The following is a 24,402-nucleotide window of genomic DNA, read 5'->3' on the forward strand; positions in this document are numbered from 1 at the left end:
ACCATCAAAACGCTCTTGCAGACCATTCTGAGTCCATGAGGCAGGTACCACCATCCGGGGTGGGTAGGCAGTCACTGGATACAGGCTGAAGACTCAGGGCACAGGGGGGGGGGGGGTAGCATGAGGTGGTACAGACAGCAGCATCCCGAGGCCCAATGTCTCACAAGTCCTTGTTGCCCACAAGACCCACCAGCTTGAGCACTGCCCCCAGGAGCGGCTGTAGCTGTGCAGGCCCAGGCAGCCATGGCCATCAGAACCGACAGCTGAAGACAGGTCTGCAGAAAACACTCTCATCCTACGTGGCTCTCTGGGCGGGCGCTCCTGGCTCTGCTGCTGCATACAGGTCAGCTCTCCCTCCCAGCAGGCCAATCCTGCCTGCACCATTCGCCACTCCCAAAGCCACGCCACCCAGAAGACCTGAGGACTCTGCTGAGCTTCACGGGGCAACGACCCTGCTGTAGATGCCTTAGTGTGGCCGTGTCTGATCTTGTTTTTCCCTCTTGGTGCATGTAAACCACTCGTTAATGAGACGGACTGCTCTGTGGGCGAGGAGGGGCTGTCAGCTGAGTTCCCTCTGACGTGGTGGCTGCTCTTACCTTGGTGTCTTTAGTTGGAAACAGCTTGGCTGGCTAATCAAAAGCTGGAAACAAATCCTCTCTAATGAATGTAACTTTAAATCAGACTTCACACCTGAAGCAAGGGACGCTCAAATTTAAAATCCTCTGCTCCTTTACTTAATAAACTCATTTAAAACCACAGGACACTAGTCTCATTTCATTACCAAGCACCTTCCTGAAGCCCTGAAGAGTGGGTGGGGTGTCCCCCACCCTGCCCCTCCCAGTCTGCAACGCCCTGTCCCAATGTTGTCCTACAGTTAACGCCTTGTTCCAGCACTTTGTGGGAACACAGGGAGCTTGTGGGCCAGACAGTCCAGGACAGGAAGGGGCCCTCATGCCATCTAAGCCTCCTTCCCATCAAAGAGGGTCACCCCCCCCCCCCCCGTTCCCTCATCTCTATGACAAGCCCCAGAGCCTCTGAGTCCCGCCTCTGGGCACTGTCAAGTCCTGGCAACTGAGACTGGGACGCGGGGGCTCAGAGAAGCCCAGCTGTCTCGTGCCTGCACTGTGGCCAGCTGTGCTGATGGCTACCTGCGTCTCCACTGTACACTCCTGTGCCAAGGACAGTGACTGAGACCCTGAGTGACAGTCCCTTGGGGAAGCCCTCTGCTCTGCATGTCAGCCTACCCATGACAGCAGCAGCAGCTCATTCGTTCTGCACTGACCCCACCATATAAAGGAACTGTTATCCCTCCTTGTCTCCCTCCTGCAACATACCAGAAACGTGTCTGCACGGGAGGCTGTCACTTTCTGGCGAGAAGACGGCCCTCTGGTAGGAAGGCTTCTTACTAGCCTGGGCACCTCTGTATTTCCACTGTCATCTGGCCACTGACTTGCTACCTACAGCAATCCACTCTTAAGAGTCAGAATAGACACTACTGTCAGACCATTTTTTTTTTTTTTTTTTTTTGGTTTTTTTCGGAGCTGGGGACCGAACCCAGGGCCTTGCGCTTCCTAGGCAAGCGCTCTACCACTGAGCTAAATCCCCAACCCCCTGTCAGACCATTTTTAAAAAGTCATACTTAGAATAAGGCTTCCAGCTGGGCATGACGGCGCATGTTTTCTTTTAATCCAGCACTTGGGAGGCAGAGGCAGAGTCGAGGCCAGCCTGGTCTAAGCAATGAGTTCCAGGACAGCCAGGGACTCTGTCTCAAAACAACCAAACAAACAAACAAAATGGTAAGGTTTTCCAGTCTGCGTGGTGGTTCTTTCTGCTATCACTCTACTCTACCAACCCCAAGAGGTCCAGGGCCTTTAAGCAATCCCTCAGCCTTGGCTAATGGCATGAACTGGGTGGCTAGCTCAGCTGCTCCTGGGATACCACACTCAAATGCCAGCCACAGACTCCTGTCAGAAGTGAGCAAAAGGACCAGGCGACAGTCCAGGTCTGCTCAGCATCCTGGGCTGCATAGGCCTCAGCCCTGGCCTGGCCTGGCCACAGTAGCAGACGATGGTGTGTGAGTGACTGTGGAGCTATGGCTGTCTGGAGGCCTGCCTGGCTTAACTGTGCCCTTCTGCCTCACAGCTCCCCACAAGTCTCTTCCACTCAGCCCAGTCTGGTAGCCATCCACTCACCCTGTGGGCACAGCCCAGGACAAGCAGCAGACACTTCCCAACAAGGGGCTGGTTCCTCAGAGCGCTTCCCTCTTACCGTGGAACCAGAGTCTCACTGTGTGGCCCAGCCTGGCCTAGAACTCACTCTTCCTGCTCAGCGGTGGAGCAGGCACTGGCCAGCGTGTCTGGTGCTCGACCAATAGCACTGGAACCCCAGCTCCATGGCCAGTGGCAAAAGGGGTGAGGTCTTTGTCCTCCAGACTTGCTCTTTTCACAGAAGACAGCCCTGTGCCCACAAAGGAGAAGAGAAGGGAAGGGAAGGCATCAGCACTTCCTCCACAGTTAAGACTGTAATGGAGGGGCTGGAGCAATGGCTCGGGGGTTAAGAGCACTTTCCAGAAGACCCAGGTTCAGTTCCCAGCACCCATGCAACGCCAGCTCTTCTTCCCCAACACTCTCTTTTAGCCACCATGAACACTGGCATGTACATTCATATAAATAAAGGTAAAATACACGTCTAAAGATAAGGTAGAAAAAAAACCCAAAAACATTGCAGTCAGTGGAGCCAATGGACATGTCCACGTGTCACAGAACAAGGCTGGTGGCAAAGGCCAGCTGTCACAACAGATGCAAGGCCTGTACAGCAGCTTCAAGTGACTGCTGGGTTACTACTTGGTTGGTGACCTTCAGTCTGAGGCACATAGCACATCGGGACACTCATCCTGTTCTGTAGAAGAAAGAAGACCTTAGAGCACACAGCTAGCCCAGTTTTATTAGGACAGAAGCACACAGCCTGTGGGCCCCTCAAATTCACATCCCATTCACCTTCCCTCAGCGTGGGCAGAGGCCACTGTGAAGGCAGGGTAGCCCCCATCAGACTGTGGACAACCAAGGCTCCACAGAGGACCGTCTCTGCAGGGGCCTCCTCACACCTGGCTCGATGCCAGTGTTGAGTCCACCGCTCCGCTCCGTCTAATGTTTGGCCTGTGCAATGTCTGGAACTGCATCGTCGAAGCATGCTTTTGCCATGGCCTGGGCTACTCTCAACACTTTCTTCTCCTTTGCATCGGGCCCCACATGGTTCCGGGCGAGCTTCAGCCAGTGCTGTTCAGTCCGGGACAAGTACTCTTCGTATTGCTCCCCATGTGCCACCTCTGGGTGCTGCGGATCTTCCCAGCCCAAAAGGAAGGATGAGAAAGAAGTCAGGCAGTTCACAGGGCCCGGGGCAGGACTACACTGACTGGCAACCTGCCTGGACCCACCCCAACGCACACACTGTCAAGCAGGCCTTCCTCAGAAGCAGCAGCACACCGCAGTGTGTCTGACTGTGGCTCTCACCTGCTCCCTCCTCCGCACTGTCCTCCGAACTGTCCTCCTCCTGGTCTTCATCTCCCCCCTCTGCACCCTCTTCATCGGAGCTGCTGTCCTCTTCCGAGTCCGACTCCTCCAGCCACTCCTGTGACTCTGACAAAGCATAAGCAAAAAGGGATTCTGTGTGCCATCTCTGGTCCTGGGGAAGCACACAAGTCGGGAGCTGGTACCAGCTCCCAGAACCTCTTCCTCCTTCCACTCAGGTGCTGGGGCGGGAACCCAACATTCCTACCCTGAAGCCTGGGATTAACAGCACAGCACATGCCTCTTAGGCCTCATAGCAGCCTGGGACGGAGACCCTGTGGTTGGGTACCAACTCCAGCCATCCTGGCTGTGGGCAGCCAAATGGAGGCTGGCTCTTCCCAGGCCTACGGCCCCTGCATTATGGGCAGAGCCTTTCCCTAAACATGCAGGTTTGAGTCTCAAAGAGAGGATGATAGGCACGGCAGGTCCCACCTTTAATCCCAGCACTCAGGAGGCAGAGTCAGGTGGATCTACTTCCGTTTGAGGCCAGCCTGGATTATACAGCAAGACGCAAGTCAGCCAGGAGCACAGACTCTCCCAAGGACCAACAGCAGAGTGGGATAAATGAGGCTGTCAGAATGTCAGAGCAAAGATGGAGAGAGCTGCCACCCCAGAGTGCCAGGCACCAAGAGCAGGAGTCCGCCTGCTCTGCACTGTCCCGGGAGAAGGCAGGCCAGTGCAGCAGGCCTGACCCAGTACCAGTACCTATGCTGTCCCTCACTCTGTCCCTGCTAGCACTGTAGCACCCGGAGTGCAGGAGTGCCAGGTAAGCCCGCCCCATTCCCAGGCTCTTCCTGGGAAAGCTGCCTGGAGTCAAGGTCTGGGCCCCTGCAGGCAGGGAGGCTTTGAAGAGGCTCTACAGCCCGGCCTCGCCCACCCAGCTTACTTGGATCCATCTCCACCAAGGTTTTCCATTCTTCCATCTTGTGAAGGTCAAGGCAGTAGAGGTCACTAAGGGTCACCTGGCGGTCACCAGCTTCAAACATGCCGCCGTAGACATAGAGCAGTCCATGCTTGACAGCCAGCATGGCACTGGAACGTGGACATGGCTCCTGCCCAGTGCTGCTGGCTTCCGAAGCACTGTCGTCAGCCTTTGGTGGGGGTTGCACCCCCAACCCTGAGGGAGTGAGCACTTGCTTAATGGTAATTACTGTCCCGTCTTCAGACACCACCTCTTTTATCACCTCCAGCGGCTCTGGGGCACTGGTCCCCCCAGTCTCCTCCTCAGTGGCTCCTTCCGGGTCGTCTGCTTTGCCCCGCCTCCGTCTCTTCTTCTCTGACTTGGGGCCCTGTTAACACAATTCAAGCTGCACCACAGGGCAGTGACAGCTCTCACTCTAAAGTGTCAATCAAAGGTTTGTGGGAAGCGGAGTTGAGCAGTGCAGGAGTGAGGACCAATACTCCAGGAAGCAGGGGTGGCCAGCCAGGAAGAGACTCCCAGCCATCATTGTGATGGGACAGGCACTCCTGAGTCCCACACTGGGAAGCACTCAGTAAGACCAGGCCCGGCTAACATGCAGGCAGTATATATCTGAGGCTTGTCTTCAGAAATCCTACCTATTCACAATCCTTATCAACAGGACGGACAGACTCCACTCCTAGCCAACAGCAGGACAGGCTGACAAGAGGGTCCACACTGCACTCATCTTTAAGACCACACCCAGGAGGAGGACCCTGTCTCCAGCACTTCAAAGGTACCCTCCTCCCATTGGGCGCCCTGCAGGAGAACATGTACTTTGTCTCTCTGGCCATTCTGCAGAGTGCACCCAAGCAACGTGGTAGCAGCCTGTCATTGGGCAAAACGCTATGCTCTCATGACAGCATTTGCTGGGCTATATTTAAATATTCCAGCTAGGACTTCCAGCCAACCTGGGTCAGCTCCCTGTTCTAGACTCAAGACCCACTTCATCCACAGGCTGCAGTGGAAATCTCACACATGACAGCTCCTGAAGAACATAATGGGGCCTGAGGGCCAAGTAATCTTTGAGTAAGAGGCTAACCTACACGGTGGGGTTCAGTGCTCCCGGCAGGGCCACCACGTTTCCATAGAGCCCTTCCACGAGGCTGAGCACACAGCAGGCACTCACTAGCTTCCTGTACTGAGGGCACTCCGAGCAGTTCACTTGCATAGATGTCAGGGTGCCTGGGATCCCACATGGACTATCACCTGCTAATCTGTCTGTTCCAGGCAAGTCCTAGGCAACAGCTGCAGTGACAGCGACAGTGACAGTTGAAAGGGTGATTGGAAACCAGGGATGGTTTTGAGTCACAGACATTAACTGCCATAGACAGCCTGATGTGTCTTGATACCACACCTCTGTATCAGGAACTGCCAGGGAGTGGTGGCTGACATAAAGAAGGAATGGGTCACAAAACCAAGGGGTCCCAAGCCTAGTCACCCACAACCTACACAGAAGAGTACACGGCAGGAACAAGGCTCGAGAGTGGGCAGGAGACCAACAGAGAGTGTGGGAGACTCAGGAGCCTAGGCTACCTTCAGCTGTGCTGCAAACCATCGACTCTTGGCAGCATCGTAGATGTACAGGTCATTGAAGAAGGAGCCCTCCAGGTGCTCCTCCTCTTCCTCGTCACACACGCCCCCGAAGACCAGGATCTGATGATTGGGAGCCACAGCCACAGAAAAGCCAGACCTTACAGTAGGCTTGACCCCTGAAGGGTTAACCCGGGTCCAAGTCCATTTGTCTGTAAGGAAAAAACAGGAAGGGGTAAGAGGGTCACTGACACCAACGCAGGCACACAGAGAACCCTGGGCACAGGGGATGAGCATCATTTCAAGCATTTGAGACTGACTAGGCAAGGAGCCTCATTTCGTTCCCTGTGAAGGAAGAGATGCCCGTCAGCCACCCTCAAGACCCCTCCTTCTCAAAGCTCAGCTGTGACGCTGCCTTCTAGGGACCCTGGCACCAACTACTAACAGGCAGAAGAGACAGATGTGGAGGTGCCATCTTGCTAGAGGAGGGTCATGAGCTAAAGTATACCTCCTGGGGGTCCTAAGCCAGCTCACTCGGTCTTGTCCTACACCACCTCACCTCTAGAGATGGCTGCTCTATGCTTACCAACAGATGCCACGTTCATGTGACAGTGCTGAGTGTGTATGTGTTCATGTGACAGTGCTGAGTGTGTGTTCATGTGACAATGCTGAGTGTGTGTGTGTGTGTTCATGTGACAGTGCTGAGTGTGTGTGTGTTCATGTGACAGTGCTGAGTGTGTGTGTGTGTTCATGTGACAGTGCTGAGTGTGTGTGTGTGTTCATGTGACAGTGCTGAGTGTGTGTGTGTGTGTTCATGTGACAGTGCTGAGTGTGTGTGTGTGTGTTCATGTGACAGTGCTGAGTGTGTGTGTGTTCATGTGACAGTGCTGAGTGTGTGTTCATGTGACAGTGAGGAGTGTGTGGCCTGGTATGACATAGGAAATGTCTAACCAATACTTCTGGAAGAAAAGCTCAGACTGTCACCTCACTAAGCATTAAAAAGTGCTAGCAGCCACACACTGGGTAGTGGCCAACAAGCCCCACAGAGCGGGAGGACTCTGGGCCTGCCTGTGCTGACCAAGTCAGCTCATCACAGGAGGAGGTGTTGTGGGGAAGGACTGGAGACTAAAACACAGCAGCAGGCAGCACGGAGTGAGCCCACCATCTTTACTGTGCAACCACGGCAAGTATGCTGCCCCTGACACGGGACTCCCTTTCATGGAGCTAGTTGCTGGGCACACAGGTTAGGGCTACACGGTCTAGTCTCCAAGTTCAAGTTTCCCAGGTCCCCAAACCTAGGTTCCTGCCAGCAGTGACAAATGATCTCACCAGCTCCTACCACTGCAGGATACTGCAGTCACCCAGAAGTGCTCATGGGCGGGTGAGTTCAGAGGCCTCACTTGAGTGCGGGAGCAAAGGAGGAGCAGGTCTATGCACACTCGGCAGCAGCCCCGGCACCAGGGCTCAGCCTCAACCTCAGCCCTAAGCTGTAGACCCCAAAGCCCAGGCCACGGTCCCCAGTAAAACAGGAACCCAAGCCAACAGAATTCCACATCCTAGTAAATGTTTGTGCTCTTGTGTAAGAACAGGTTCTTTCAAATGTCAATGAAGGACAGGAAAGCAGCAACCCCTCCCTTCCTCTCCACCTCACACACACACACCTATCCATACGTGGCTTCCACACGCTGGGGCCCTGACTATGCAAGCACAGGGCTCTTCCCTAAGTGCTTCCCCATCTACCTCTAAGCACGAAGGTTAGACCTGAGAACACAATGTCACACATGGCTTTAGGGGGGACACAAAGGGCTGAGTGACTTGGGCTCCTGCTGGGGTGCAAGGTACACAAAGGGCACTCATGTCACACAGGCATGTTGGCCCAACCACTCCAGGGAAAGGTGGTCTGGCCCTTGGCTCTAGGCAAGATACAGGAAACTCCATGCAGTTCCCACTTGGTAAGAGGGAGACACGGCTTGGCCTCTACGCAGGCGCTAAACACAACCCATCCCAAGGACACAGCCAAGCAAAGTCTCGAGGCACAGCAGTACCTTCTCCCCCGTCCTCAGGCTTCAGCAGGAACATGTCTGAGTGCTGGGTGCCTTTGTCCACATCTTTCTTGACTCTCTGCAAAACAAAGGAGCCCTGAGAAGCAGCCATGCTGCAGCAGCACCAGAGAGGAACTGCAGCTCCATGGAGGGCGCCGATATGGCTGACCGATTTTATAGCCACCACCAATGGCCAGCCACGCTGAAACGCTGCAGCTTGCTCGGCCACAGATCACCGTTTATCACAGGCCTGCACAGTTCAGCTATACCTAACTGCAGCCCCTATGTGTCACCAGCTGTCCACCTTTCAGGGGACACACTGACTCCAGGGTGTGAAAAGAAGCACGCCACCACCATTTAGACCTCTGGAACCCCCACACCCACAGATCCAGGTCTATAGCCTTGAGCTTCCAGCAGAGATGCTGACTGGCTATTGGCCCTGAAGGAAGGGCATGCCCATCTACTCAGCACCCTGGAATCCAGAAAACTGCTTGGTACGATGTTCACCCTGTGAAGATGCCAGTCCACTAAAGTGTCTTCCTTATATATTTGTGCTTAAATTCTTGTTTTTATTACACTTGATTTTACAGTTTTTACGTTTACAGAAAAGAACGGAGCAGCAGCCTGGCCCCAGTCCGGACAGCAGCTGCTGCTTTATCCCACCCAGGGACATGCGGAAGCTACACTGATCAGGGACCAACCAGTTTACACATCCCTCATCTTCCCTCCTGTTGCCTCTCTCCACCAGGGCGCCACTCAGGTCCTACGATCCTGCATGCTGGCTGAGCTTGGGTGTCAGCCCCGATCTCCTTTCGATCTGTGCCGTCCAGAGGAAGGATGGCAGCTGGGAGGTGAGCGGGCACCAGGGGTATTGTCCTTACAGATCAATACTGCTCTCAGGCTGGCTTTGTGGGCTTTTAAGACTGTGTGTGTGTGTGTGTGTGTGTGTGTGTGTGTGTGTGTGTGTGTGTGTGTGTGTGTGTGTGTGCACGCGCACTATCACTGACACACCAGAAGAGGGCATCAGATGGTTGTGAGCCACCATGTGGTTGCTGGGATTTGAACTCAGGACCTCTGGAAGAGCAGTCAGTGCTCTTAACCACTGAGCCATCTCTCCAGCCCCTGAGGATGTTTTTGTGAGTCAAGTTCTAAGGAAAATAGCAAGTCTGATCCCTCTGGCTTCTGGCTCCCTGAGTGTTTCCTCTCACACAGGGTCCACCACTGTGATACCATCTGTCACGAACTGGCCATGTCCAATCCTAGATTCTCAGCCTCTAAGTTCATTTTATAGCAAAATGTGCCCTCATAGTCTAGGAGGGCTGGAATACATTATCTCTTTTCTTTCTAAGCCCCAGTCTGTAGTATCTCTCTGCACTATCAAGAGGGCCAGTGGGTGCACCGCAGGACTGCTGGGCCTCCTCATCCAAATGAGCCTTGCTGTGCACACTTTGGGTGCAGTCACTCTGCTGAAAGTAAGTCCATGCAAAAGCTACCCACAGGCATGGGGACTGCGGAGGGCCAGCACCATTCCACCTGCAGCACTTAGAGCAGACCCAGGGAAGCCAGGGCATGAACCGAGAGGAGGGAGAACAGCAGGGTTAAACGCTTAAGCACAGCTACAGGAGGAGCAGGGAGAGGAGGGGATGATTGTCGTTTACCCCCAAACTCAGGGTGCAGGAAAACCCTCACAAAAACTCACTACTGTTTAACTAAATTGACTAAATGAATTTAGACAGATAGATAGGGAGGTGGGTGGGTGGGTGGGTGGGTGGGTGCGTGCGTGCATGTGTGTATGTGTATGTGGGTGTGTGTGTTCTGAGTGAGTGTGAACACAGGTGCCCTGTATGTGTGGACAGTGACTGCCCCCAGAAGAGATGGAATTTTAAATGAAAATCTGAGCCAGGTATAAGATACCTTCCTTTGAGTTACTGGTCAAGGAGGCCCCAGAGATAGCTAAACCAACAGAAGCTCTTGGTTACCCGTCAGGATGAGGATGGTAAACCCTACCACTGACTCCACTACATGCTTTGTCTGGAAGACAATCAGGACAGAACTGACCTGAAGCTCCCTCCCTAGCTGGAGAGCTCTCATATTGCAGAAGGTGCAATGTAGGTCACTAGGGAAGACGTCATCACCAGCACTACAAGAGGCGACTCCCAAATGCTCTAATACTGACCATATAGACAGCATGTGTCCATTGGTGAACCAGTACCATTAAGATTGGGGGCTCTGAGCACCGACCACATCTGACATAGGAACTCATGCCTGGTGCAGTAAGCATGGGGTCAAAGGCCCTAGAATAGAAACCTAAGCTTTTCTCTCTGCAGTGGGCAACAGCAGCAGACATGGGGGCTCACAGTCATTCAAGGAGCAGAGAAGTAGCTGTGAGTGCTCTGCCCTAACTGGAACGTTCGCACTCAGGCTCAGGGAGCATCACTGAGGAGGGGCAGAGTGTAAGGACTGGGAGACGGGAGGAGTGCTCTGGGGCACAGGGAGGAGTGCTCTGGGGCACAGGGAGGAGTGCTCTGGGGCACAGGGAGGAGTGCTGTTAAAGCTGCCTTAGGACACGATGCAGCTGTTACACTGGTAAAACGTGGACCGTCTGCGCTCACAGGCCATGTATAAGATCAAGTCAACAAGGCTTATCACCAGTCTGGCAGGCTGTGCTGGCTGGACCTGTGGGTTACAAAGCAGACTGCAAGTGCAGTGAGGCATGCTGGGAAATGTCTGGGAGAGCTGGGTTGGATATAATCTAGACTCATTGAAAACATGTATGAAATCGCAAAAACAATAAATAAAAGATATTCTTAAATAAAAAAGCAACAAGGGCTGGAGAGATGGCTCAGTGGTTGAGAACTGGCTGCTCTTGCAGAGGTCCTGAGTTCAATTCCCAGCAACCACATGGTGGCTCACAACCATCTGTAATGAGATCCAATGCCCTCTTCTGGTGTCTGAAGACAGCTACAGTGTACTAACATACATAAAATAAATCTTTAAAAAAATAAAAAGCAATGAGCTGAAGTACAAGAGCCAACAAGGCAGAGGGGGCTGTGTAAGGCCCGTAGGCAAAAAGAGTCACGCTGTGAGTGACACAGCTGAGTGTGCTCATTGGCTGCAGGCAAACCATGTGACAGTCCACACCGACTCTACCTGACTCACACTCACACATGAATGCACATGCAGACACACTCACTCACACATTGAGGGATAGCCCTGCACTTCTCTTTGATCTACACAGAAGATAACTGACATGACAGGGACTTTGTGAACAGGTGATCACACAACTAAGCTAAAATAGGAATGGCAGACTCTCTGGGACATGCTGGCGTTCACTTAAAAATCCAGGTTAATTATGTATTTGAGAATTTTTGGATCATAAAGGATTTTTAAGAAAAAAATGAGGTAGTATTTAATCTCTGATCCATGGCAATGGCAGGATGGCACACACATGGGGCAGGGCAGTGGGTGGCCACCGTCTACAGACAGGCTCCCAAGCACTGGCATGAACAGTGTAAACACAGACTGTTCAGAGCGGTGCTCCTGGGAGGTTGGCATGACATGATCTAAGTGTGCACCCCAGCACACACACAAGCCTGGCCTAGCAGGCAGCATCTAGAGTCCCAGTGCTGGGAGATAGCAGAGGCACAACCAACCGGCAAGCTACGTCCCGGGAGAGGCCTGTCTCAGCAGTGTGGTGGAGAGAACTGAGAAGGATGCCTGGTGTTAACGCCTGACCTACACACCCACACCCACACCCACCCACACACACACACACAAATCCATCTCTGGTGGTGGCACACAACTTTAATCCCAGAACTCAGAAGGCAGAGGCAGGATGATCTCAGTGAGGGTGAGTCCAGCCTGGTATGTAAAGTGAGCTCCAGGACAGGCAGTGCTACAGAGAGAGCTCTGTCTCAAAATGTGAAACAGAACAGAACAAGCGAACAAGTCTGTGGGATACAGAGCAGCAGAGCCACCACTGCGCTCACAGCGCAGGAGATGCTGCTCACGTGTCACTGGAGTCTCCGTGGACAAACTGAAGAGCAGCAGGTGGAAGCCCTGTTAGTTCCCAGCGCCAGCCCTTACCTGCTTAGAATAGCCTCCATAGATGGCTATGCTGCCCTGGGGAGTGACAGCCATCAGGCAGCCTGACCTGGGCGTGGGCCCGGGGCCTGATGGGGACAGCTTGCTCCACAGGAAGGTGTCCAGGCTGAACGTGTACACATCACTGTAGTAGATGTAGTCCCTGGGAAAGAGAAGGGCCACAGGCATGGCAGGAAGTCAAACTTAGATTTCACCCACATGTGCTCCAAGTAAATCTAACAGAAGGCCTGTAGGATCCTGAATTCACAAAAGAATGAAAAGCACGGCAGCCAGACACAGGGCAGTCCACCGTGAAAGTTGTCTATTTCCCACCCAGTGACAACTGCATCTTCAACATCTTTGGCTACTCTGAGACCCTTGGATGGACAGTGAATCTGATGATCACAAGACTGGAGACTGACAGTTTGGTAAGGACTGGGCAGAGCATCCTACACAGCCAAAGGGCAGGAACAAACCTTCACACCCACCACCCAAGCAGGACAGGGAGGCTCTACCTATCACCAGCTGTGCTCAGAGCCAACACTCAGGCACCAAAGCACTCAGCAGAGGTCATGATAAGCAGCTTAGTACTATGGAGTGGCTGTCACAGAAAAGCCAGCTGTCCACAGAGGAGCACGTGCAAGACAGCCATTGCTCCACACAGTGCATCTGAATAATCCACGCTGTGGGTTTTAAGGCCACTGTGAGCCCAGACGGCTGCAGTGGGAGAGCTAGTCATCTGCCTCTTCTAACCTGGAGAAATGCTAAGAAATCCAGGAAAACTCACTGATGGCTGCCCTCAAATCCACAAGCTCTCAGGATGAGCACGTGGAGGGCGGGAGCCTCCTGGTTTCCATAAGATGTACTATATAATCCAGTTCTCTCAGGCTTCAAACGGCAACTTTCAGTAAAAAAAAAAAAAAAAAAAAAAAAGAAATCTACTGTGAATTGAAGATAAATAACTCTCGCTAAGAAAACTCCGAATGGTGGCATTTAAAAGTCAAGCTAATTTAATACAGATGGTGACAACATTCAGTATGGGACTGCCATTTTGTCTGTCTGCCTAAGTGCTTCCCAAAAAGACTTATTTATTTTTATATGAGTACACTGTAGCTGTCTTCAGACACACCTGCAGAGGGCAACAGACCCCATCACAGATGGTTGTGAGCCACCATGTGGTTGCTGGGATTTGAACTCAGGACCTCTGGAAGAGCAGTCAGTGCCCTTAACCGCTGAGCCATCTCTCCAGCCCCTGGCTCACACTTTTAAAAAGGCTTCCTTGTGTGTATAGGCTTGTGTGGGTGCACAGGAGCTCTGGAGGGCACTAGACTCCCTGGAGGTGAATTACAGCCAGCTATGAGCTATCAGACATGAGTGCTGGAAACTGGACTCAGGTCCTCCGGGGGAGCAGCAAGTGCTCTTACCCAGTGAGCCAGCTCTCCAGCCCCCTAAAGAGTCTTAAAGTAAGTTTTGTAAAAAGTTCTAATTTTAAATGACTGCCACCCCCCAACCCCCTCCCTACCCCCTGGAAAACCCCACTGTAGAATGGTGATGGGCAATCTACAGGTCTGTAAGAGGGAAGGGCTGTGCTGGCTTCACCCCCAACCCTGTGCACAGTAGCTGATGATGTAATATAAGGGCAGACACAGGTTTCCTCACTATTTCCCCTGGCTGTCAGTCACTGCGGCTGCCACACCCAGGGAGTGAGCAAGCGAGCGAGCACGAGCATTTCCACTGCTGATCAGAATGTTTGCCCATGAACCTCCACCCTCTGCTCCACACGAGCCCAATCTGCTGTACCAACCTCGTACTTTCATGGAAGCCACCGAAAAGAATCAGCTGTCGTTTCCAGGCCACCATCCGATGCCCACTTCGCCCTGAAGGACCCCCTGTCGATCTATAATGAAGAGGAATAAAACATCTTTACAGTGGGTATTCCAAATGAGTTTGATTCTTTATTATTTATTTATTTGTATTTTATGTGTGAGTGTCTAGCTCTCACGTGCTTATGTGTACCATGTGTACCATGCAGGTGCCTCATACACTTACAAGCCAGAAGTCATCAGATCCCAGAATTGGAGTTACAGACGGTTGTGAGCTGCCATGTGCGTGCTGGGAACCGAACCCAGGTCCTCTGGAAGAGCAGCCAGCACTCTTGATCTTCAGCCCTTGATGTCCATTTCAATGAACTTCGTAAGCTCCCTTCATTATCCCCTAAAACTATCGGAATCGGCCTGACAGTCCTGCCCGGTGCTGAAGATTTCAGGAGGGGTCGAGAATGTCTCCTAAGCATGTGCAAGACCCTGGGTTTAATTCCCAGACAGAAAAAAAGACTTCCTGAGTAGCAGAAATCTGACTTGGAATAAATGTTTTTAGGTAAAATACAAAAATTAGGTTCTGTCAAAGAATTTCAAAGTACACTACTAAAAACTATTTTAAAAAGCTAGGTGTGGTAGTCTACAGCTTTAATCCTAGTACTGAGGAGACAGTATCAGATGTCTGTGAGTTCAAGGCCAACCTAGGATACATACATAACCTAGTAACATACTCCATAATAATAATTACTATTATTAATCATAAATTTATTATTGTTGTTTGCATGTATTTTAAAGAAGCACTGGTTAAAAACAAAAAACAAGGGGCTGGAGAGATGGTTCAGTGGTTAAGAACACTGACTGCTCTTCCAGAGGTCCTGAGTTCAATTCCCAGTGACCACATGGTGGCTCACAACCATCTGTGATGGGATCTGATGCCCTCTTCTGATGTGTCTGGAGACAGCTACAATATACTCACATACATAAAATAAATAAATAGATAAATATTTAAAAAGAAAAACAAAACAAAAAGTTCAGCACAGCAGCGTGCCCCTGCGCTCCCAATGCTGGGATGGAAACAGGCGGGTGTCCTGGGCTGCCTGGCCAGGCACCTTGCCAACTGATAAGTGCCAGGTTGAGTGAGAGATTGTCTCAAAAACTATGGTGGAGAGCATTAAAGAAGATACCAAATACTGACCCCTAGACTCCTAGTCTCCATACACATATTACCTCCACAACCCCCAACCACACAAACTCACACACATACACACACACACACACACACACACAGACACACACAGACACACACACTCTCTCACACTCACACACACACACACACACACACTCACATACACACACTCACACACACAAATAATAAGAGCAAGAATATAAACTTCCCCAGCTACAAGCTTGAGTGGAAACTCTACTTCGTTCTAGCAGATAACATTGTTTTTAAAGAATCAGACTAAGATTTCATGTCAGAAAAGCATTCATAAGAACGGAAGACGACGGCAGGTTATAAAACACATTATATAAGACTCCAATCTGGGGTTCCAAACAGCTTCACTATTATCTGTCTTCTGTATCCCTCAAGCTTTCCCCAGTGAACACAGCACCCTGGGAAATGCAAAGAGGGAAGACAGAGAGGAGCATGGGGTGGGAGGGAGGAGCACCTGTCCCTGCAAAGCGCCAGAGGAGGCCTCAAGGTTCACGGTAGCCTGCCCTTTGAGACCCTCAAGGGTTAAGAGCCTCTCTCCTCTTTCTTGGGAATCAGTGCCACAGCCCCACTGTGCAGTATTCTCACCATGCCCTCCCACCGTTCCCAAGGGGGATGTAAAAATTCTACAAACAGGGTTTTAGGCAAAAATCCTCCAGACTGCGGGCTGAAGAGACGGCTCAGAAGTTAAAAGTCCTTGTCGCTCTTCTAGGTTTCAGGAGTTGGACTGGAGCACCCACACTAGGTAGCTCACAACCATGCATCTTGAGAATTAGACACCCTCTTATGGCTTCCACAGGCACCCAAATACAGATTCCCACTTCAGAAAACAAATAAAATACAACTTAAAAAAAAAGAGGTTGGGCTGGAGAGGTGGCTCAGTGGTTAAGGGCACTGACTGCTCTTCCAGAGGTCCTGAGTTCAAATCCCAGCAACCACGTGGTAGCTCACAACCATCTGTAATGGGATCTGACGCCCTCCTCTGGTGTGTCAGTTACAATGTACTGATATATAATAAAAATCTTTAAAAGAGGTCAGATGAGGTGGCTCACACTTTTAATCTCAGCACTCAGGAGGTAGCATGGTGACTCACTGAGTTCAAGGCCAGCCTTGTCTACAAAGCTAGTCCAGGATAGTCAGTGCTCTGTTACACAGAGAAACTCTTGCTTCAAGGTTCCCACCAAACACAGCCACACAGAATCTGAACCCTGAACGGATCCTGCCCAGAAGCCACCATTCACCAGCGCTCAGATGCAGCATTCAAGGTACATCCCAGGGCTGGGGATTTAGCTCAGTGGTAGAGCGCTTACCTAGGAAGCGCAAGGCCCTGGGTTCGGTCCCCAGCTCCGAAAAAAAAGAAACAAAAAAAAAAAAAAAAATTAAAAAAAAAAGGAGCAAGGTACATCCCAAGTGTGCTACTGGGGTCTTTCTTCCCTTGCTTACTCCAGAACAAGGCCTTCTCAATGCTCGACCAGGCCTTCCCATTACCAACATCCCTGCTGATGCCACTCAGGACGGCCAGCAAGCTTGTCTATAGAAAGTCAGCCCAAAGCCACCAGTGCTTTCTCCTGGACACCGCACTCTGGACACAGCCTTCAGCACCCTCTCGTGTACTCTTGCCTCATACCTTCCACTCTGTCAGGGAGGGCGGCTGTACAGTCGTCTCCTTCACCCTTATTTATAAACCTGGACAGAAAACCTCGCTAGATTGAGGCTCAACCAATTTATTTGCCTTCTCCTGACTTTTTATTACTTGTAATTTAGTAAGTACATTCTAGTACCAAACTCATAATTAAAAACACAAACATCAATTTCCAAGCTCAAAAGAACCAGTCTAAGGCACAGCATCACACAACATGCAAGCTTCCTGAGAAGCCTCTGGATCATGCTGCCGAGGGGGCCTTGATGTGCACGCGGGCAAAGGCCTTCTTGGGAAGGAGGCCACCTCCCAGGATGAGTGGACAGCACAGCTATGTTCCCCAGAGGCACAAGCACAAGCGCGAGACTGACTGCTCTGCTCAGAGCCAAGCTCCCACGGGGAGTTGAGGACACACTGCGCTCACTATACAACTGAAGCAGCACGCTCACACATCTCAGTCCACTCTACAACAGACTCAGAAGAGACTGGGCATCCCAACGCCATCCAGTGACACAGTCAAGGCCTCTGGTAGGCTGGCTATCTATGTCCCCAGAACCATGGCGGCACAGGCCAGACCTCTAACAGCTTCCTCAACAGGAACCGCACCAGGTCATCCTCTGGCTGAGTCGGATGCCAAGGACTCTGCTCACTTGTGGCAGCAGCAGTGAAACACCACTATTCTGTAACTAAAAAAAAAAAAAAAACAGGAAGCAGCTATAAAAAGGCTCCACGTTCCCTTCTGGAAAATAGAGCCACCCTTCCGAGAGCCCATTTATATTCCAATCTCCAATAGGGTTTTCAATTGCCGTCAATCCTAAATATGGAGTTAAAAAAATGAGCCTGCCCCACTCATCCAGAAGCCTATGTATAGCACAGAGATACACACGCAATAGTGTGGGTGCTAGGCTCTCAGCTCTTCTGGGCTCTGCGTGGAATGGCATTCCCACAGGGCGTGCTGCCAGCCAACATCCCCAACCCCAGGCCCGGCCCCTGTGAAATAGTCACAGAGGATGTCCATGCATCAGACACCAGTGCAGCTTAGAGAGCGAGCAGCCAAGCGTGCGACACTAGTGCTCTGAGTCACGTTCGTGTTTACACTTCAACACTACACGGTACGCACTGCCCAAGGCCAGGCCAAGCTTAGCAAAGGACTGGACTCGGCTGGAACTCCAGGCTTGGGCTCACAGGGCCCATCATAGAACAGACACTTATCTTTGGTTTTTCTCAAGACAAGGTCTCTCTGTGTAGCCCTGGCTGTCTGGAACTCACTCTGTAGACCAGGCTGGACTCAAACTCAGAGATCCACCTGCCTCTGCCTCCCGAGTGCTGGGCATGTACCACCACACCTGGGTAACCACACACACTTTTACACTAATTTTTCTTTTATTATTTACTGAAAACATTAGTGTGTATGGAAATGTAGAAATCCCACTGGCTCAGTGGAATTAAACACTGGACACACTACAACATGGTGAACTTGAAAGGCTCATGCTGAACAGACACTTATGGCCACAGGATTTCAGAATTCCACCCGAAGCCACAAGAGGCAAACTCAGACAAAGTGGGGACTGGGTGACAGAGGAGCGGAGTGGTTTCTTTTTAGGGGCTAGAAATCCTTTAGACTGACACAGTATACTGCTATGCACAAGTGAGCACACTGAGAACCACTCAATCGTGTGCTTTATTTACGATTGTGTATAAGGGGGGGGGTTACATGTGCATAAGTGGACAACAGGCTGATGCTGGTAAACTCCTCAATCTCTCTACTCATCTACTGAGCCAGTCTCCTACTATTTCAGTTGAACCTGTCTCCTCCTCCACATCCTCCCCATAGTGTGCAGCCCACAGTGTGTGACCTCCTGCCTGGAGTTCTGTGAGTGATAGAGATCAGCCCTGGAGGTTCTCATGCCTGGGCACTGTGACGCCTGTTCTTGGTTGTCAATTTGACCACACTGATGAGTGCACTTGTGAGGGATTTTCTTATTTTGCATCACGAGAAAAGGAAAGACCTAACTAAATCTGGGCCACACTTTCTAGTGGCAGCCTAGACAAAAGGACATGGAAGAAGGAAGCTTTCCTTTCTGCCTGGTTGCTATCATTCTCACGAGCAAGTTAATTCCTTCGCTGGTATTCAAGCCTGCTGCTTACAGCCTAACATATACTGAAGGCCATCCGAGACATCCAGCCTTGTAAACCAAGCTATTAAGACTCTGAAGACTTGGGGTTGGGGATTTAGCTCAGTGGTAGAGCGCTTGCCTAGGAAGCGCAAGGCCCTGGGTTCGGTCCCCAGCTCCGAAAAAAAGAACCAAAAAAAAAAAAAAGACTCTTAAGACATTCCGTCAGGAAATAGCCATTGTTGGAATAGTTGGCCCACAGACTAAGCCTCTCTAGCAAACCCTGTTCTTACACAGAGACTCATTCTATCAGAGGTTTCCCTAAAAGCCCTAACACAGGGGGGTCAGGCACTTTACTTACTAAGTATTGCACTGTTTAAAGGGTGACTATTGATTCCATAAATTACTCTACAATGAGAGCTACCATAAAGCCTATTGCAGTGGGCATGAAGTTCAGGTTTCCAATCCTAGATCTGAGGAGGCTGAGGCAGGAGGACTGCTGTGAATTCAAAGCCAGTCTGGCCTAGAGACTGAAAATCTATCTCAAGAAAATCCAAGAGACGATCAAGAGGGCTCTCCAGTACATGGACTCAGTCCTCCCTAGGCTAGACACATACCCAACAAGGTACAGGGTTTCTATTGTACTTGTAGCCTCTGACTCTCCTATTGGTGTTCCAACTTCCTCGTTTCCTGATTAGACGTCACACACAGGAAAAGATGTCAACCAGCACCAGCTTCCAATCGTGGGGCAGGAAGGGTGGCACTGCGCATGGCCTGGTGACCACAGGTCACAGCTCTGAGTGAGCACTTGCTACTGAAAGAGAAGGGAGACCACTGTCCTAACTCTGCTTCTCCTCCACTGCAGGGGAGTCAGGCCAGCTCTATGTAAATCAGGCACTGTGTGCAGTTCTCAGTCAAGATGGAGCCTAAAAGGACTCTCCAAACGGTCCTTAGCACTGCTGCCAGCACTGAGGCACTGCTGGGCTCCTGTGACCGTGAGGTTGTCCTTCTGGAGTGAGCAGTTAAAGTGGCTTTCTGTGCGTTGAGTGTCTGCTGACAGTCAACAGTCACGGAAACGTGCACTAATGCAGGGAAGCAGAGACTAGAGTTGCTACACTCGCCCGGATGCAGCGATGAACCTCTTGGGCTGCTGGGTAGTACCAGTTAGCACTGGAATAGGAGTATGCTTGCCAGCCAAGCTAGAGCCTCAGAGACACAAACCTATGGCTAAGTAATAGCACAAACCTCTGCCTGCCGGGGCACACATGGCAGTGTGCACAGGCCACGGGGAAAGGATCATGTTCACATGAGATACTCTACAATAAGCCACAGGCACTAGCGTCCAGTCTCTCAGAGCCAATGTACAGAAAAAGAATGTTTACACAGAATCCACCAGATGAGGTTCAAAGCCAAGCAGAGGTCTGGTGGACAGAGGGAGCAGGTCAGGGCACACGGGCTTCTCAGGTGACCTGATATGGAGTTGAGTGACTGGAAATCTCCTGGGCTCTGCTGACTCGGACTCTCCATCACAGAACCCATGCTGTGATTAGAGGTGGTGCCACACAAGCTCTATACCTCTGAGACAGGCAGTTTGGGCTGGAGAACTGGCTCAGTGGTTAAGAGTGCATGCTGCTCTTACAGAGGACATGAGTTTGAAACTCTGTACCTATAACTCCAGTCTAAGTAATGTCAAGCCCTCTTCTGGCCTCCTCAAACACTAGAGACCCAAGTGGTGCATAGACACAAATGCGGACAAAACTCCAACACACATAAAATAAACTCTCTTTTTAGAAAGCCTTTTTTTCAGAGGTCACCTGGTCACTTGGTTTCTTGGTCCTTGCTCATCTCTCCCAATATTCAACCTCTCCCAACCTCAGTTCCCTTGACTGAAACCTACTCTCCTAAGGAATAAAGACATTCACTAAAATCACATGTATTTCAGGAAAAAAATCTACCCTGGAAATGACAAAGTAGTGAACTGTGTTCACTTTGGCTAGATTGCCTTCCTTCCCTTTAGATCAATTTGAAGAATGACAGAAGCCAGGCAGCGGTGGCACATGTTTACTCCCAACACTCAGGAGGTAGACAGGCAGATCTCTCTGAGTTCGAGGTCTACAGAGTGAGTTTCAGGTCAGGCAAGGCTACACAGAGAAACCCTGTCTCAAACCATTTCCCCCCAAAATAAGAAAACTGACTGAAGCAGACCAGCAGCAGCTCCTCTGTGGCCATTCTGTCAGCACAGAGACAATCCTCCAACACCACACTCTGGTGGCTACCTCAGGCCTTTACTCCCAACGCTCTGCAGGAGGCAGAAACGTGGATTCTGAGACCAAGCTCTGCCTGGTCTACAAAGCCAGTTCCAGGCCAGCCAGGGCTACATAGTGAGACTTTCTCAAACAGAAAGGGTGGAGGAATGAAAGATTGATGGAATCGCCCCTCTACCAAGCTTCCCTACAGGCTGCTCTATGATGTAGTTCTGAGCTTAGGTAAGACCACTGTTTACTTGGAAACTCCAGAGTTTTAGAAGCAGGAATCACTCACACACACACACACACACACACACACACACACACACACACACACACACCCTCTGTATATCCTTTCTTAAGCTAGGAGCATCATTTTAAATGTTTATTATTTAAGAGTATACCACTGGGGTTGGGGATTTAGCTCAGTGGTAGAGCGCTTGCCTAGCAAGCACAAGGCCCTGGGTTCAGTCCCCAGCTCCGGAAAAAAGAAAAAAAAAAAAAAAGAGTATGCAGCTGAGTGAGGCGGGGCCACTTCCACTCATGTCCTCACACACTGTTCTTTTGCGTTTCATCAGGGGTTTTAACCAGTGAGGCAGGCTGGAGCCAACACAAGCGGACAACCAACCCACATCCCCGATACAGTGGTGCTCATGAGAGACAGAAAGCAACTCCTGGGCATGTGCACACCAGGGCAAGGCTGACCATTGCTCACTCCTGACTGCCAAATGTGAACCAGCTCAGCTCCAGGGTCGGATTTGACTGGAAGGCAGGAGAATGACAAAAAGATGGAGACAGACAGAGAAAAAGGCTGGGACTGGGTAGACCAGGATACTCATGGAGAAACCACAGGACTCTGGAAGCTCAGGGTGCCTGTCATGTAGAGGAGAACAGGGAGAGGGAGCTACAGCCTACAGCTGAAGGGGAGGTGGGTCAGGGAGACTGGCTTAGCTGCTCTCAGTAGGAGCGCTCCTGTAAACACCTGGGAGAAGACAACTGGGGCGGGCATTTGACTTGGCTGTGGCTGAATCAGCAGTGCACAGTTCACTTAGGACTTTGGGCTTCCTAACAAAACACCCACCACACCTGACTATGAGGCAAAAGCCTCAAAGCAGATCCCACGGGGTCTGTGTCTCAGGAGACTCTCCCCTGACAATGCCAGAGGCCACATTCAGCCTGAAACTATTGGCAGAGGCTCCTCCAACAGTAGCATGGAAAAAAAAAAAAAAAAAAGGCAGTAAAACACATAAATAACAAAATAACCACCTTTCCACATGCTATGAGTCTGCAGCCAATACTGAGGGATTAAGAATGGTAACTGAGGGGCTAGAGAGGTGGCTCAGAGGTTAAGAGAACTCACCACTCTTTCAGAGGTCCTGAGTTCAAATCCCAGAAACCACATGGTGGCTCACAACCATCTGTAATGGTGTGCAGGAATACACACAGACAACCACTGTATACATAAATCAAGCCCAGGAGACTCTGGTCCCTGTTTCCATCCTGGTTTACTGGTGTATCAGCAGAAAGGACAGTGACCTTACACTGTGGCATGCACAACAGTGTATGCAACACTGGCAACAGGGCTCGGTGGCCCCCAAAGAGGATGAAGTCAGTAAGTCTGCTGGCAATTAGCCATTCTGCCAGACTCCTCTCCACAGCAAGTCTCATGCAGATACAGTAACAGAGACACGGTGTGGCACACAGCAGAGGTGGGCTCAAGCACCAGCACTCTGAGTCAGGCTTGCTGAGAACCATGAAGGCTGCCTTGTCCTCTGACCAGCTCTGCCGTTTCTCCTTCTGTCTGACTCAGGGCCATCTCCTGGTCCTGATGGACAGACCTCCATCAGGAGCAGCTTTACTTGCCTGACACTGCTCACCGCTCACACCCCAAACAACGCCTCTACCAAAGCTTTTCCCACCACACAGGACAGCACCCTGTCCCCTCCTTGTCCTGCCCATAACTCAAACCCAAACAGGGACAAAAGCTGAGGCCAGGGCTCAGGCTAGTATCCAGAATCTTACCGAATCTGTTCCCAGGTCTTGGTGGCCAAGTGCAGAACCCAGAGGTCCTTGTAATGGTAGAACTGCTCGCCATCAGGAGATGCAAACTCCCCCCCGAAGATCCACAGCTGCCCACCACCCTGGGGTACCACCACCGCCTGTTAAAAGAAAGCAAACGGATTAGGTGAGGCACAAGGCAGCACAGGTGGCCCCAGTGTGACCAGCAGAATCAGCACTATCCACCTAGAATCTCAGGGACTCCCTCAGCCACTGTCTCCTGCCTCCAAGGGGAAGCTTCTAAAACAAACTCCCCTAGGCATATTAATTATACTCAAAGACCTAACACAACCATGTTTCCCTAAACTACAAGATAAACATCTACTTACATTCAGACAACATACTATCCAATTAAATGAGCAGTTACTAAACTTCACATAGGTTATCAATGAACAAATATAATTTAATAATTATTAATTATTAAATAACCACAGGAAGCATTTCATGCACGTGTGAGAGTATGAGGTATAAACATGTGTGTGAGTTTATACACATGTGTATGCAAAGCATATGCAACTGTGTGAAATATATGTACAGGAGTGTAAGGTGTGTGCACATGAGAACATGAGCTGTATGCACGTGTATGACTTGTATGCTTGTGTGTGCCTGTAGGCATATCACATGTGTAGATGTGAGGTATGTAGACATGTAAGGCATATACATCTGTGTGAGACGTATGCACCTGTGTATGCGTGTATTGAGACTGTATGCACATGTTGTGAGTGCATGAGGTATATGCACACATGCATGTGTTTAAGGTGTATGTGTGGATGTATGTGTATGTGGACATGTATGAGAAGTTTATGCTGCTGTGTGAGGTCTACGCACATGTGTATGTGTATGAGGTATAAACACGTCATGGGGCTGCACATGCCTGTGTCCAGGGGCAGAGATAGGAGGACACTGAGTGGCCTATCACTCTCTCCCGTGCTCTCCTTAAGACAAGGTCTTTCACTGAGTCTGGAGCTAGGCTGGTGTGATGAGCTCTGGTGACCTTCCTGTCTCTACCCCTGCCAACACTAGGGTTACAGGTGTGCACAGCCACGCCCACATGTTTACATGGACGCTGGGATCCTAATTCGCATTTCCAGGTCTGTTTCAGTCCACTTAACCCATTCCTAGGCATCAAGCAT

General features: G+C 50.9%; 1 protein-coding gene and 1 non-coding gene across 8 annotated transcripts in view; one reads left to right on the top strand and one right to left on the bottom strand.

The window, feature by feature from the left end:
- Positions 1 to 2,896: 2,896 nt before the first annotated feature.
- Klhdc4 (kelch domain containing 4) overlaps positions 2,897 to 24,402 on the bottom strand; it is a 33,069-nt gene continuing 11,563 nt past the window's right edge. For 5 of the 7 annotated variants that reach the window (XM_039098210.2, XM_039098205.2, XM_039098207.2 and 2 more), the window contains 8 exons: positions 23,234 to 23,370; positions 13,987 to 14,079; positions 12,186 to 12,345; positions 8,103 to 8,178; positions 6,061 to 6,269; positions 4,453 to 4,855; positions 3,510 to 3,635; positions 2,924 to 3,340 (listed from right to left, as the gene is read on the bottom strand). In XM_039098210.2, the coding sequence (XP_038954138.1) occupies positions 3,144 to 3,340; positions 3,510 to 3,635; positions 4,453 to 4,855; positions 6,061 to 6,269; positions 8,103 to 8,178; positions 12,186 to 12,345; positions 13,987 to 14,079; positions 23,234 to 23,370 (1,401 nt within the window). In that variant the 3' untranslated portion in view covers positions 2,924 to 3,143. Of the gene's footprint in view, positions 3,341 to 3,509; positions 3,636 to 3,998; positions 4,058 to 4,452; positions 4,856 to 6,060; positions 6,270 to 8,102; positions 8,179 to 12,185; positions 12,346 to 13,986; positions 14,080 to 23,233; positions 23,371 to 24,402 lie in introns of those variants that run through there. The other 2 variants (NM_001427547.1, XM_039098204.2) reach the window with 2 other exon arrangements.
- Mir3564 (microRNA 3564) lies at positions 15,547 to 15,658 on the top strand. The gene has a single exon (NR_037347.1). It is a non-coding gene; the product is annotated as a microRNA 3564 (primary transcript).

The sequence above is a fragment of the Rattus norvegicus genome, chromosome 19 (assembly GCF_036323735.1).
Source record: "Rattus norvegicus strain BN/NHsdMcwi chromosome 19, GRCr8, whole genome shotgun sequence".
Lineage (NCBI taxonomy): Eukaryota > Metazoa > Chordata > Mammalia > Rodentia > Muridae > Rattus > Rattus norvegicus.